Source organism: Hemitrygon akajei, chromosome 27, assembly GCF_048418815.1.
Source record: "Hemitrygon akajei chromosome 27, sHemAka1.3, whole genome shotgun sequence".
Taxonomy (NCBI): domain Eukaryota; kingdom Metazoa; phylum Chordata; class Chondrichthyes; order Myliobatiformes; family Dasyatidae; genus Hemitrygon; species Hemitrygon akajei.
Window position 1 is genome coordinate 11,645,763 of NC_133150.1, and position 14,001 is coordinate 11,659,763.

The 14,001-nt window shown below is 43.8% G+C and overlaps 1 protein-coding gene across 1 annotated transcript in view; it reads left to right on the forward strand.

Annotated features, from left to right (window-relative positions):
* The first annotated feature begins 283 nt into the window (after nt 1-283).
* LOC140717121 (adenosine receptor A1-like) overlaps nt 284-14,001 on the forward strand; it is a 60,066-nt gene continuing 46,348 nt past the window's right edge. The window contains exon 1 of the mRNA XM_073030373.1: nt 284-1,178. Coding sequence (XP_072886474.1) covers nt 820-1,178 — 359 coding nt within the window. The 5' untranslated portion in view covers nt 284-819. The remainder of the gene's footprint in view (nt 1,179-14,001) is intronic.

The following is a 14,001-nucleotide window of genomic DNA, read 5'->3' on the forward strand; positions in this document are numbered from 1 at the left end:
AGGACTGTTTATTTAAACTGACAGCATAAATTAAACGAAAGGCATCCACTTGATAATAGCAAACTCGGGAAGGCACTTCCAGTAAACCCCAAAGAGGCAAGCTGCCACAGCAGCACAACGCCAAACTGATTTCTGATTCTCTCTCTCTCTCTCTCTCTCTCTCTCTCTCTCTCTCTCTCTCTCTCTCTCTCTCTCTCTCTCTCACACACACACACACACACACACACACACACTACACACACACACACCACACACACACACCACACACACAGACACACACACACACACACACACACACACACACACACACACACACACACACACAAACTCGTGCACGCGTGCGCGCACACGCAGACCGGAGCCAGCGATGAGATGACTAGGTGCCGTTCTCAGCAGATACAGCGTCGCCGCAAACTGCACTTCGACCCTACAGCAAATCCGAACGTGGGAAGTAAGAACATGTCAGCCGAAACAGCAAGGTTCTGCGGACAGGCTGGGCACATTTTAAAGGGGCCAGTGAGAGATGGGTGAGCGGCTCCCTTCGGTCTGGTTAGTTGGAGCTGGGACCTGGCCAGTTGACAGGACTTGCGTACAGTGCGAGGTGCAAGTGCCCTTTCCGAGCTCCGTATGGCAGCTGCACTTGTACGGACAATTAGTCCTCCGTCGGTGACCACATACATCGGACTGGATCATAACAGGTTTCCTTAAAGCGAAATTCAGCCGAGCGGAACAGAGAAAGGACAGTGTGGATCCACCGCCTCCAGCCACTCTCAGGCCACAGAAAATTCAGAGCTCGGCGCCTTTTCACCCAATTTAAGGATGACGGCAGTACAGGAAGGTGAGGCCGGGACCTTTCCCTTACTGGCCATCTACATCGGCGTGGAGGTGCTGATCGCTATGGCCTCCGTCCTGGGCAACGTGCTGGTGTGCTGGGCGGTCTGGATCAACCGGGCACTCCGAGAGACCACCTTCTGCTTCGTCGTATCGCTGGCCCTGGCGGACATCGCCGTGGGCACGCTGGTAATCCCCTTGGCCATCACTATCAGCATCGGGCTGAAGACCCACTTCTACAGCTGCCTCCTCTTCTCCTGTACCGTCCTGGTGCTGACCCAGAGCTCCATCCTTGCGCTCCTGGCCATCGCCATTGATCGATACCTTCGAGTCAGGGTGCCCACCAGGTAACGTGCCGCTTCCTGTGATAGTTCTTTATTAAGTTAGTGGGAGCGAGTGAAGGAGCCTGTGTAATTACTCTGAGAGATACCTTGCCCGCTACTTCAAGGGCATCGCAGCCTGGGGTAAAGCGAGCGGCGTCTGTTCACGCGAGGTTGATCTGAAGGACAGATCTGATAGCGCGGTGCCGTGGATATTTCTGTCGCCGTAGTGCCATTCACAACTCTGAAAGAACGAAACAAAATCCGCAGCAATGGCTTTTCGCCACTGTGGATTTGTGTTTCTTCCTCCTGGCCGGGTCGTGTCCGCTGTTCTCCCCTCCCTGAAGCAGGGTTTCGATCCAGAACGTCGGCAATTCCTTACCCGCCCTCACCCGCTCTACAGACGCTGCGCGACTCTCTTGAGTTCATCCAGGAGTTTTTTGCTGCAATAAGAAAGGCTGTAGCCTCAACTATGAAGGGATGCATTATCAGTTTAAACCCGCTGAGTTGCTTGTTTGTTGTTCTCGCTCCCATCCCATTTGACATAAGACATAGGAGCAGAATTAGGCCATTCAGCCCATCGAACCTGCTCCGCCATTCCATCATTTACCCTCTTAATTCAACTTTTAATATCCTTTGACCCTCGTTTTATGGAGATAATATTACACCCTTAATAGGCATCGCCAATTTATGTTTTAATTAAAAATCCTTCAAAATAATTCTGAGATGTGGGGCCGTGTTTAAGTGTTTAAAGTTGATTGATACACAAGAAACACTGCTGGTTCGCGGGGGGGGGGAATCAGGACTGCCTGGTGCGATTATAAAATGAGGGAGCTACTCTCCTTCGGTTTCTCTTCAAATACGCGGCGTGCCGGCGAAGCGGCGGGGCGGGGTCAGTTTTTCGGTAGATTCATTCTGTACTAAACCGTGCGTAATCTTTGGAGTGGAGCTGTGCCTCGTCCGTGTTTTTCAACGCGGAGTATTTCAGTGTTCTCACTGAGATGCCTCTCCTGCACTGAGAAGGCGGGAGGACGGGACAGCCGCTCTGAGCCCTCACGCTGGCAATACTGTTAAAACCGAAGGGCGAGTTGTCCCACTCCACTGAAGAGCTTGTCTGAACTCCTAAAAATAGCTTCCGAGCGGTTCCGTTACCGGCGGTGTTTCGGAGTGCCGGCTACCTAGTACACCTAACATCGTACCCTCAGCGCGGGGTTAGGAAATGCGGCACCAGCACGTTTCATTTTGAAGCAGGGCAAAGAGAAGCGTGCAGTGCATTTTGTTATACAGATGCTGAACTTGCAATCTCCCCGAGGAGCTTTTTTTGTAGGACCTTTGTGTACTCTGATTTCATTCACTCGGTGTTATCGAGGGAAATAACTAAAACTATGACAATCTGCTAAGGAACTGAGCATTCTTTGATTCTCCACTATTCTCACTTTCATTCATAGTTTTGTTCGAAAGTGGATAATGTGCAAATTACAAATATCCACAAAACCACAGTGTTTTTTTTTCCCCCTCCAGCTTTGGAAGCTGAAGGGAGATCTTATCCTGAGGGACACAGATAAAGGTAAAAGGTCACTGAGTTGTTGCCAGGTTAACGGAGACCTGAACAAGCAGCATAGATTTCAGGTGAGAGGGAAAAGCCTGGCCGGGCATCTAAAGGGCAAGATTTTCACAGCAGATGTGGCCGGAGGCAGGTATAATTACAATGTTCGAAAATTATTTCGACAGGTGGATTGATAGGAGAGGTGGGAACAAACACAGGGACCACCTCAGGTCAGGGCGGTGTAGTCCAAAGCTATCTTAAGCTTTTAAGCTATTTGACTTTAAATAAATAGCAAATATTGGAAAAAAAAGACTAAAAGCCGATAAATATGCAGGACCAGATGAGTTATGTGCCTGCGACGTGAGATACAGGAGCTGAATTGAGCCATTCGGCCCATTGAGTCGGGTTTGATTTTTCTTTTTTCAACCACATCCTCTCACCTTCTCCCCATAACACTAACCTCCTTGCTAATCAAGAAGCTGCGAATCTTTGCTTAAATACACACAATTACTTAGGCTCCTGAGGCCTCCGTAACAACAAATTCCACAGTTTCGTCAGCTTCTGCTTAAGAAATTCCTCCTCATCCCAGTCCTAAAGGGAAGTCCCTTCATTAAGGCTGTGTCCTTGTATTCCTAGTCTCTCCTAATGATGGAAACAACGTCTCTATATGATGGAAACCCCACCACTATAGCAAACATCCTCTCCACATCCACTCTTTCGAGGCCTTTCAATATTCAATAGGTTTCAATGAGATCTACCTGCATACTTCTAAACTTTCATAAATACAGGCCCAGAGCCATCAAATGCTCCCGATACATAAACCTTTTTCACCTTGAAATCTTTCTTGTAAACCTCCTCTGGACCCTCTCCATTGCCAGCACATCCTTTCTTAGATAAGGGTCCAAAACTGCTCACAATGCTCAAATGGGGACTGACCAATGCTTTATAAAGCCGCAACATTACATCCTGGCTTTTGTATTCTAGTCTTCTTGAAATGAATGTTGTCATTGCATTTGTCTTCCTTAACCTGCAAATTAACCTTTAGAGAATTCTGCATGAGGGTCTCTGCTCAAATCCCTTTGCAGCTCGGATTTTTGAACTTTCTCCTCATTTAGAAAATGTTTTGTGCCTTTATTCCTCCAGCCAAAGTGCATGACTATACATTTCACAACACTACGTTCCACCTGCCACTTCATTACCCATTCTCCCAATCTCTCTAAGTCCTTCTATTGACACCCTGCTTCCTCAGCACTACCTGCTGCTCCTATCTCTGTAATGGCCACAACACCATCAATTCCTTCATCCAAATCATTGACATATAACGTGAAAAGAAGTGGCCCCAACAACGAACCCCATGGCACACCACTAGTCACGAGCAGCCATCCAGAAAAGGCTCCCTTTATACCCACTCTTTGCCTCCTGCCAGTTAGCCAAACTCCTATCCATGTTAGTACCTTTCCTGTAATACCATGGGCTCTTATCTTGTTAAGCAGCCTATTGTGCAGCACCTTGTCAAAGGCCTTCTGAAAATCCAAATAAACAACATCCACTGACTCTCCTTTGTCTATCCTGTCAAAAGATTCCAACAGATTTGCTAGACATGATGTCCCCATACTGAAGGAAGGAAGAGCAGTTAATGTAGTGTATATGGATTTCAGCAAGGCATTTGATAAGGTACCCCATGCAAGGCTTATTGAGAAAGTTAGGAGGCATGGGATCCAAGGGGACATAACTTTGTGGATCCAGAACTGGCTTGCCCACAGAAGGCAAAGAGTGGTTGTAGACAGGTCATATTCTGCATGGAGGTCGGTCACCAGTGGAGTGTCTGAGGGATCTGTTCTGGGACACTTACTCTTCGTGCTTTTTATAAATGACCTGGATGAGAAAGTGGAAGGATGGGTTAGTAAGTTTGCTGATGATGCTAAGGTTGGAGGTGTTGTGGATAGTGTGGAGGGCTGACAGTGGGACATTGATAGGATGCAAAACTGGGCTGACAAGTGGCAGATGGAGTTCAACCCAGCTAAGTGTGAGGTGGTTCATTTTGGTAGGTCAAATATGATGGCAGAATATAGTATTAATGTAAGACTCTTGGCAGTGTGGAGGATCAGAGGGATCTTGGGGTCCGAGTCCATGGGACGTTCAAAGCAGCTGTGCAGGTTGACTCAGTGGTTAAGAAGCTGTACGGTGTAATGGCCTTCATCGATCGTGGAATTGAGTTTAGGAGCTAAGAGGTAATGTTGCAGCTATATAGGACCCTGGTCAGACCCCACTTGGAGTACTGTGCTCAGTTCTGGTGGCCTCACTACAGGAAGGATGTGGAAGCCATAGAAAGGTTGCAGAGAAGCTTTACAAGGATGTTCAAACAACAACACACACAAACTGCTGGTAGAACACAGCAGGCCAGGCAGCATCTATAGGGAGAAGCGATGTTGACGTTTTGGGCCGAGACCCTTTGTCCTGACGTTGACAGCGCTTCTCCCTATCGATGCTGCCTGGCCTGCTGTGTTCTTACCAGCATTTTGTGTGTGTTGTTGTTTGAATTTCCAGCATCTGCAGATTTCCTCGTGTTTACAAGGATGTTACCTGGATTGGGGAGCATGTATTATGAGGATAGGTTGAGTGAACTCAGCCTTTTTTCCTTGGAGCGACAGAGGACGAGAGGTGACCTGATAGAGGTGTACAAGATGATGAAAGGCATTGATCGTGTGGATAGTCAGAGGCTTTTTCCCAGGGCTGAAATGGTTGCCACAAGAGGACACAGGTTTAAGGTGCTGGGGAGTAGATACAGAGGAGATGTCAGGAGTAAGTTTTTTACTCAGAGAATGGTGAGTGCGTGGAATGGGCTGCCGGCAAAGGTGGTGGAGGCGGATACAATAGGGTCTTTTAAGAGACTTTTGGATAGGTACATGGAGCTTAGAAAAATAGAGGGCTATAGGTCAGCCTAGTAATTTCTAGGGTAGGGACATGTTCAGCACAACCTTGTGGGCTGAAGAGCATGTATTGTGCTGTAGGTTTTCTATGTTCCTATGCTGTCTTTGGCCTATATTAACATGTGCATCCAAGTACCCCGAAACCTCATCCTTAGTCATCGACTCCAGTATCTTTCCAACCACTGGTCAGGCTAAGTGGTCTATAATTTCCTTTCTTCTGCCTTCCTCCCTTCTAAAAGAATGGAGTGATATTTGCAATTTTCCAGTCCTCAGGAACAACTACAGAATCTAGTGATTCTGGAAATATTATGACTAATGCCTCCACAATCCCTTCAGCTGCTTCTTTTAGCACCCTAGGGTGTAGTCCACCTGATCCATATTATATATGCATACTTATGAAGTTCTTCTGCCATTTGTTTGTCCCCATTACTACCTCTTCAGCATCATTTTCCAGTGGTCCATTATCCACTCTCACTTCTTGTTTGCTCCTTATACTGTACATGCGTGGAATGGGCTGCCAGAGATGGTGGTGGAGGCAGATACGATACAACAGGGTCTTTTAAGAGACTCCTGGATAGATACATGGAGCTTAGTAAAATAGAGGGCTATGGATAACCCTAGGTAATTTCTAAAGTAAGTATGTGTTCGGCACAGCATTGTTGGCCGAAGGGCCTGTATTGTGCTGTAGGTTTTCTATGTCTCGATGTTTCTACGTACATCTAAAAAAAACCTTTTTGTATCCTCTTTTATATTATTGGCTAGCTTACCTTCATCTTTCATCTTTTCTCGCTTTATGTAGTTTTAATTTGGCTTCTGTTGCTTTTTGAAAGCTTCCCAATCTTCTACCTTCCCACTAATTTCTGCTATATTATATGCCCTCTCTCTCATGACTTCCCTTGTCAGCCACTGTTGCTTCATCCTTCATTTAGAATACTTCTTCACCTTTGGGATATATCTTTCCTGTGCTTTCCGAATTTCCCCCAAAGAACCAGCCACTGCTGTTCTACCATCGTCAAGCTTGAGGAACTTATCATTAAGCTCCAGTCCATGAAGTGGGCCAGTCCTCTTCCCTCCAGCACATTGTTTCTTGCTCCTGAATGTAGAAAGTACTCAAGAAAGGAGCAAAAGTGAAAGAACCATTCTATTCTACCTATTCAACCATTATAGACAGCTACCCCAATTCCCCCCACCCCATCTATTACCCCCACTGTACTGTATACACTTTGCCACTTTTTATACTGTTTACATTATAAATACATGCCAGTATTTATGTATTTCTGCACATTTTATTCCATATCCGTACTTTAGCCTCTAACTTTATTTTATGTCATTCTTTAACCTTTATAATTGGTAAATGTTGTTGTTTTTCATTGCATGCCATGCCTTGACCAGGACCCTACAGCAAATTCCTAATACATATACAGTAAATATACGTGACAAATAAGGTTTATTCTTGAGTTGATCTTCGAATCGGACAATGGACAAGTTGGCTCACAACCTGTAGCCAAAGAACATGCTGAATTATTGGGAGTATGGTGAAAAGACATTTAATAAAGCATAATGTAAGATGGCATTGAAAATGAATTTATGAATTATAAGAGATAAGTTTACATATAGTGTATTTGGATAGAATATAGAATGTAGAACACAGCACAGGAACAGCTTTGACCTATTATGTTGTGCTGAACCAATTAAATTAGTAATTAAGTGGCCAACTAAACGATTCCCCTCTACCTACACAATGTCCATAGCCTTCCATTTTCTTCAAATTCTTGTACTTATCTCAATGTCTTTTAAAAACCTCCAATGTGTCTCCCTCTACTACCATCCCAGGTAGCGCATTCTAGGCGCAGTGTAACCCTAATGCCCTTCATATCTCCCTTGAAATTCCCCTCTCTCCCCTTAAATGAATGCCCTCTGGTATTAGATATCTTAACCCTGAGAAAAAGATGTGCCCTCGATATAAGGGCACGTTGAATTTGAGTTGAGGATTACCTTTTGGAAAGGAAGCAGAAACTGAGAGAAAACAAAGAATTTACACTGGCAAGCTGAACTCATGAGGGTACCACCGGGAGCAGAGCTTCTGCTCCAGCCTCTGGTAACCATATCAGCAAATTAGACGAATGTCGTTCAGTGAACTTATCCCAGATTGCTGCTTATTTTAAGCGACAGACCAAGAATATGTAGGTGGGAGAAAGTGTGAAGAAATGAGAAAATTATTACCTTGGTGGCAAATGTGGAATGTAGAATGGTTTCAAAATAGTGGACTGGGAAATCTTTGTAATTTGCAAGATTTATATATCCTCTGCCATGAATCACAAAAAAATACTCCTAGCAATTAACAAAGCAAATTGGATTATTACTTTCATTTTAAAGAAATTGATTATGAAAAGGTAGCTGTGCTGTAATGATACTGGGTTTACTGAGATCACACTAAAATTGCTTGGTAAGAGAAGATTGTGTAGACTAGAGTCCTATCCCTAGACTTTAGAAGAATGAAAGATGGTCTCATTGAAATGTATAACATTTACAGAGTAAATGCAGAGAGGAGAGCTTAGACCAATAAGCCACAATCACAGAATGAAGGATTGCAAATATACAGTTGAAATGAGAAGCAATATCTTCATTCAATTCTCAATCGCAGTGCATATTCAAGACAATTTCCAGTATTAGAGGAAATGCTTGGGGAAAAAGTAGGAAGATAGAGTCTAGGGAAAGGAGTGGGAAGGTAGAGACTAGGAAAATTGTGGGAAGGTAGAGACTAGGGAACAGAGTGGGAAGGTAGAGACTAGGGAACAGAGTGGGAAGGTAGAGACTAGGGAAAAAAATCAAACATGACATTGAATGGCAAAGTAATGAAGGGACAAGTAAATTAGAAACAGATACTAAAAGTAGGTCAAGCAGGATCTATGGTAGGTTGACGTTTCGGGCCATCAGGAGCCAAACTAGCTAATTCAGTTCCTAATTCTTAAACCTCATTTCTACTTGTTTCTACTGTATACAACTAGACAAATCTGTGACATACACAGGCTATGATTTTTTTTTCCATTCATTAGTTTAACCTTGAATTGGACTGACAATTAAGATGCATTATTAAGATTTTTAAAATATCAGAAATCATTTTACCCATAGAACAAAAATAGTTCTTTTAATGTTTGATTATTATCCAGGAGTTACAGTATATATTGAAAGTTTTGCTTTTCTTGGCAGTTGTAAATGTCAAGATTCAAATTAGTTCTAACTGTTCTTATTTAGTTCATTGGGGTTTTCTGTTTACAAAAAATGCCAATGTTAATATACTAATTGGCACTAAATTACATGAACCCAGAGGGGCCAATCAGACAGATTGGATTCGTGGAAGAATTCCACCACTGTGCAGCTATGAACAATCTCTCAGGGTTTGAAACGTGGTACATTGATGAGGTATATAGCAAAATCTTTGGTCACAGTTGAATGCACATCTCTGATAATGACACTGGACACAACCAAAATATAATTGTCATTGCATTGTACAAGGAGAGAATTGCTAGGTTTTATTGTACTTTTTCAAATATTACATTATAATCATTTTTAACAACAAACTGCAATCGTCACCTTCATCACCTCATCTTTTGATTTGCCTCAAGAAATTTTCTTGAATTCAACCAATAAGTCCTCACTGCATTGCATTTCCTTAATTTGTAAGTTACTCTTTCATAATATTTTTTTTTGAAAGTAACATTTAGTATATGCTAAGCTTTAGAGTCTGCAAGTGCACAGTGTTTACAGTAATAGGAGACAAGTTATTTAAATGCTGGATGTACTATGCTCCTGAATACCATAATGTCTCCTGGTAACAGGCTAAAGTAGACCAAATCAATAGACCTTGATATTCATAACATGAGTACAATGCCTCAAGAAGATCACTATTTTCCACTTCCAGGTTTTAGGCTCTATAGCTTCTCCGCTATTCTCATTGCAATAATCCTGATTCAACACTGTGTCTCTCTCTGACCATGGAAGTTCTTGGAATGTGTGTGTATAGGCATTGCCTAAGGGTCTCATACCAGCCAAGCCTCAGGTTAACAAAATCATTTAAAAAAAAATCAAACTTAGCACTAGGGTTTATTTGTGTAGCAATAGGAAAATGGGGAGGTTAAGATGAATCCATTTAGACATTGGTTAGTCCACACTTGTACTGAAAACAGTTATGGTATGCGCATTATAAAAATCACGGAGAAGCAGAAGGCTTAGGAAAGATCTATAGAGGTTATGCCAGACATCTAATCTTAATTTGTGCAAATCAAGTGAGGAAACCCAGTAGAAATCTTTGTAATGGAATTTTTTAGGATACAGGAATTGACAGTGTGTCAATTTGTGGGGTGGAGCGTAACTAAAAGCCATCAATACAAGATAGTCACCAAGAAGTTCAGAAGGTAATTTACAAGACACTTCTTGAAAAGCAATTTTATTGTCATATGCACAAGTGCAATGGAAATCTTACTTGCAGCAGAATTACAGACATGTAAGATCGTATAAGCAGTATTCATAGAAAAAGAAACATAAATTGTACACAATGTTTAGAAGAAAAAACAAACACAACAGATTCTGCAAATGCTGGAAATCCAGAGTATTACACACAAATGCTGGAGGAGCTCAGCAGGTCAGGCAGCGTTCATGGAGGAGAATAAACAGCCAACATTTCGGGCCAAGACCCTTCGTCAAGACTTGGAAAATTAGAACACAGAAAAAGTCTGGAGTTTAAGTGCAGGATGATCATAATGTTACTAAACTGTTGTGATCAGGGTTTTGATGATCAGTTCAAAAACCGAATACCCATAACGGTATATCCTGAGCTCCCGGTTGCGAGCCATTTGCATTGACCTATCTGTCCTCAGCCTCCTCCGCTGCCACGGTGAGACAAAACAGAAACTAGAGGAACAGCCGCTCATACTCTGAGTGGGTAGTCCACAATCTAACGGCACAACCTGTAACCACCCCACCAACCCTGTTCCTTTCTCTCTCCTTCTGATCCACACCTTCCTTCCAACACACTTGCCCCTCAGCTCCCTGTTATCCAGTTCCCTTCCCCTCCACATATGGTCCCATCTGCCTATTACCTGCATACCCAACCCCTTCAGTGGCCTATGCCTTGTCTGCTTTTTTGCCATCTGCCCGGCAACCCTCCTTTATCTGGCTCTTCTTATCAGATTCCCTAATCTGCAGTCTTCACTAATCACCTCCCAGCCTCTGTCTCCACCACCATCAACCCAGATTCACTTATCACTAAGCCCTCACCGATAACCCTCTCAGCCAGTAGCGTGTCAATCCAAAGTATTGACTATCCCTTTGCCTCCACCGTTCCCACCTGGGAGACTGAGTTCTTCCAGCAGCTTTTGTTAAACTCTAGATCCTGGCATCTTGTATCTCCAGTAGAAAGCTCGACGGTTATGTCAGATGAGGAAAGAAGAGTAGAGGTCCAGCTGCAACTTCAGCATGGATGTGTTGTACTGAATGACCTGTTTCTGTTCTGTACACAATTCCGTGCACTGCGGACTCTTAAGCCTTGCTTTGAGTGATGTAACTATCTTTCTAAAGCTCGTGCTAGTACCTTCTTCACAATTTAATTTTTACTAGACTTTGAACCGTATCCAATGTGGAGTGCCAGCCAGTTAAAATAACCAATACTGGAGATTCCTGTTTCTGCCAGTAGCTTTATTTCTAGTTGTGTGCTCTTAACTAGATTGCATTTAAAGTGGTTCACAGATTTTCCACCTTTTCTCAGATTATTTCGTTACTCTATGGAACACTATTCTTTATGAGTGAAGCGCACAACGTGTTTAAAACTTATACAGCTGTCTGCTGTGATCACTGTGCTGTATATATTCTGTTAGCACAAAGTGTTGTTACCAGTATTCTATTAGTGTGCAAATCAAAGAAATTATCTGTAATTTTAATCTTAATAGTTCTCTTCTGTTTGTGGTCCTGTTAATATCATGACCATATAGGGTCAGTTGGATGAGCGGTAACTCCAAGAGAGCTGTGACACCTCAAGGATGCTCAGTAATCTCCAAAGCAACAGCTAGCGCATTTTACAGAACCCTCAAGCCTGTTAGCTTTTTCTTTTAGTATCTATCATTATTCATGATCCAATTGTTTCTTGTGAGTGCAGACTTTTTGACTGTTCTGAAAATGCAGTCTAAAAACCTCATTTGGCCATTTGCCATTTACAGCGTAGAGTGGCCCGGCATTCACAGTGAACAAGTAACCACAGTACTGTTTAATCCAGGGGATGGCAGCAATCCTGAAATTCCTCTCACTCATTCATAGCGGGCAGGATTTATTTGATGTTGGTAGATCGTCTGCAGCAGAGTAACTGGAGTCTACTGCAGTGCACGAGTATTACTTACAATTGCCAACAATCCTGTATTATACAGGATTTACAGTATCTGAACGTAAAGTTGTCTGACCCACAGGATGCCATGAAACCAGCAGAGGTTGTGGGATGGGGCTGGGAATGTCAGACGCCTTTATAGCAGTGACTGTTCATATTGTCATCCAGTTTGTCCCAGTGACCTGGAGGAGTCCTGTGGAGACTGCACCTGAGGTTGCAGGTAAGGCTGCTTTCTGCTCAGTCCATCAATCCTAAGCGTTGCTGAGCCTGGGGCTCGCTTGATGTCAAATCCAGGCATGATCCACACAGATTTTCCTTTTCTGAGTTCACGGTTCTGGCCATGATGAGTCCTATTTTTGGTCTTTCCAATTCTCTGTCTCTACACGTATTTATGAAAAAGAGCCAATTTTACCTATAATGTTTTCGCTCATATCCCTCTATATCTTTCCTTTCCATGAGCCTGTCCAAATGTGGCATAGTAATTTAGTGCTTGGCATAACACTGGAATAGAGCTGGCAACCGGACTCAGTTCTGCCTCTGTCTGTAAGGGGTTTGTACATTCCCCATGTGACTGTGTGGGTTTCCTCTGGGTGTTCCAGGCTCCGCCCGCAATCGTACGGGTTAATTGGTCACATGGGTGCAATTAGGCAGTGTGGTCTCATTGGGCAGGAAGACCCTGTATCTCTAAAACAAGTGCTGCAGTCTGTATTGTTCTTGGCAAATTGTTCCATATGGCCACCACTCTCTTTGTTATGTTTTATAACTCCAAAACTAATCAAAAGGAAAACACCAGAGCCTGGGATGAACATGTGTGCTTCATTTTCTCCTCAGTGAGGCACAGACGGATGATGTGGTGGTGTGATGACGTATGTACTTTTACATATAACTCGTAATGAATTATGTAAACAAAGAATATATTTACAATATCACTCAACTATTACAAGATTACAAGAAAAGGAAAATCCCTGCAAGTAGCCCAAAGTGCCCTACCTTCCTACTCACCTCCATTTGCTCCATCCAGGTGAGGCAACACTTCACCTGTGAATCTCCTGGGGTCATCTATTGACTCCAGTGCTCCCGATGCGGCCTCCTCTACATTGGTGAGAGCCGTCATAGATTGGGGGACCGTTTCATTGGGCACCTCTGCTCCATTTGCCAGTAGCGGAGTCTCCCAGTGCCCAAACATTTTAATTCCCATTCCCATTCCCATTCTGACATGTTGGTTCATGAGCCACCCTCAGGTTGGAGGAGCAACCCATTCTGTTCCATCTGGGCAGCCTTCATCTTTATGGCATGAATATCAATTTCCCCTTCTGATAAAGAAAAATCCTCCCCCTCCTATTCTCCACTCTGGCCTCTTACCTCTTATCACCTGCCTATCAGCCCCCTTGTTGCCCTCTTCCTTCCCTTTCTCTAATGGTCCACTCTCCTCTCCAGTCAGATTCTTTCCTCTCAAGCCATTCCCACCAACCTGGCTTCACCTATCACCTTCTTGTTAGTGTTCTTTCCCCTCCCACCACCTTTTTATTCTGGCACTTTCCCTTCTTTTCCAGTCCTGAAAAAGTGTCTTGGCAGAAACATCGACTACGTTCATTTCCATAGCTGCTGCCTGATCTGCTGGGTTCCTCTAGCATTTTGTGTGTGTTGCTATGGATTTCCAGCAGAATTTCTCATGTATGCAGCTCTTCGCCCTGCCTTGCTATAAACTCCAATACAGGAGCGAGTTTGTAAATTTGGCAAAGGACCTTGGTAATGGTGAGTGTGGAGTGCCGCGGGGAGGAGTGGGACAGGTGGCAGAGGAGGAGTGCCAGGAGCGGGGGCTGGTGCAGAAGCAAACAGATGCAACCCTGAGACACCGGGCAAGGTCATTTGATTCCAAACAATTGGTTTAGAAAGTAAGGAGGCATGGGATCCAAGGGGACATAACTTTGTGGATCCAGAACTGGCTTGCCCACAGAACGCAAAGAGTGGTTGTAGACAGGTCATATTCTGCATGGAGGT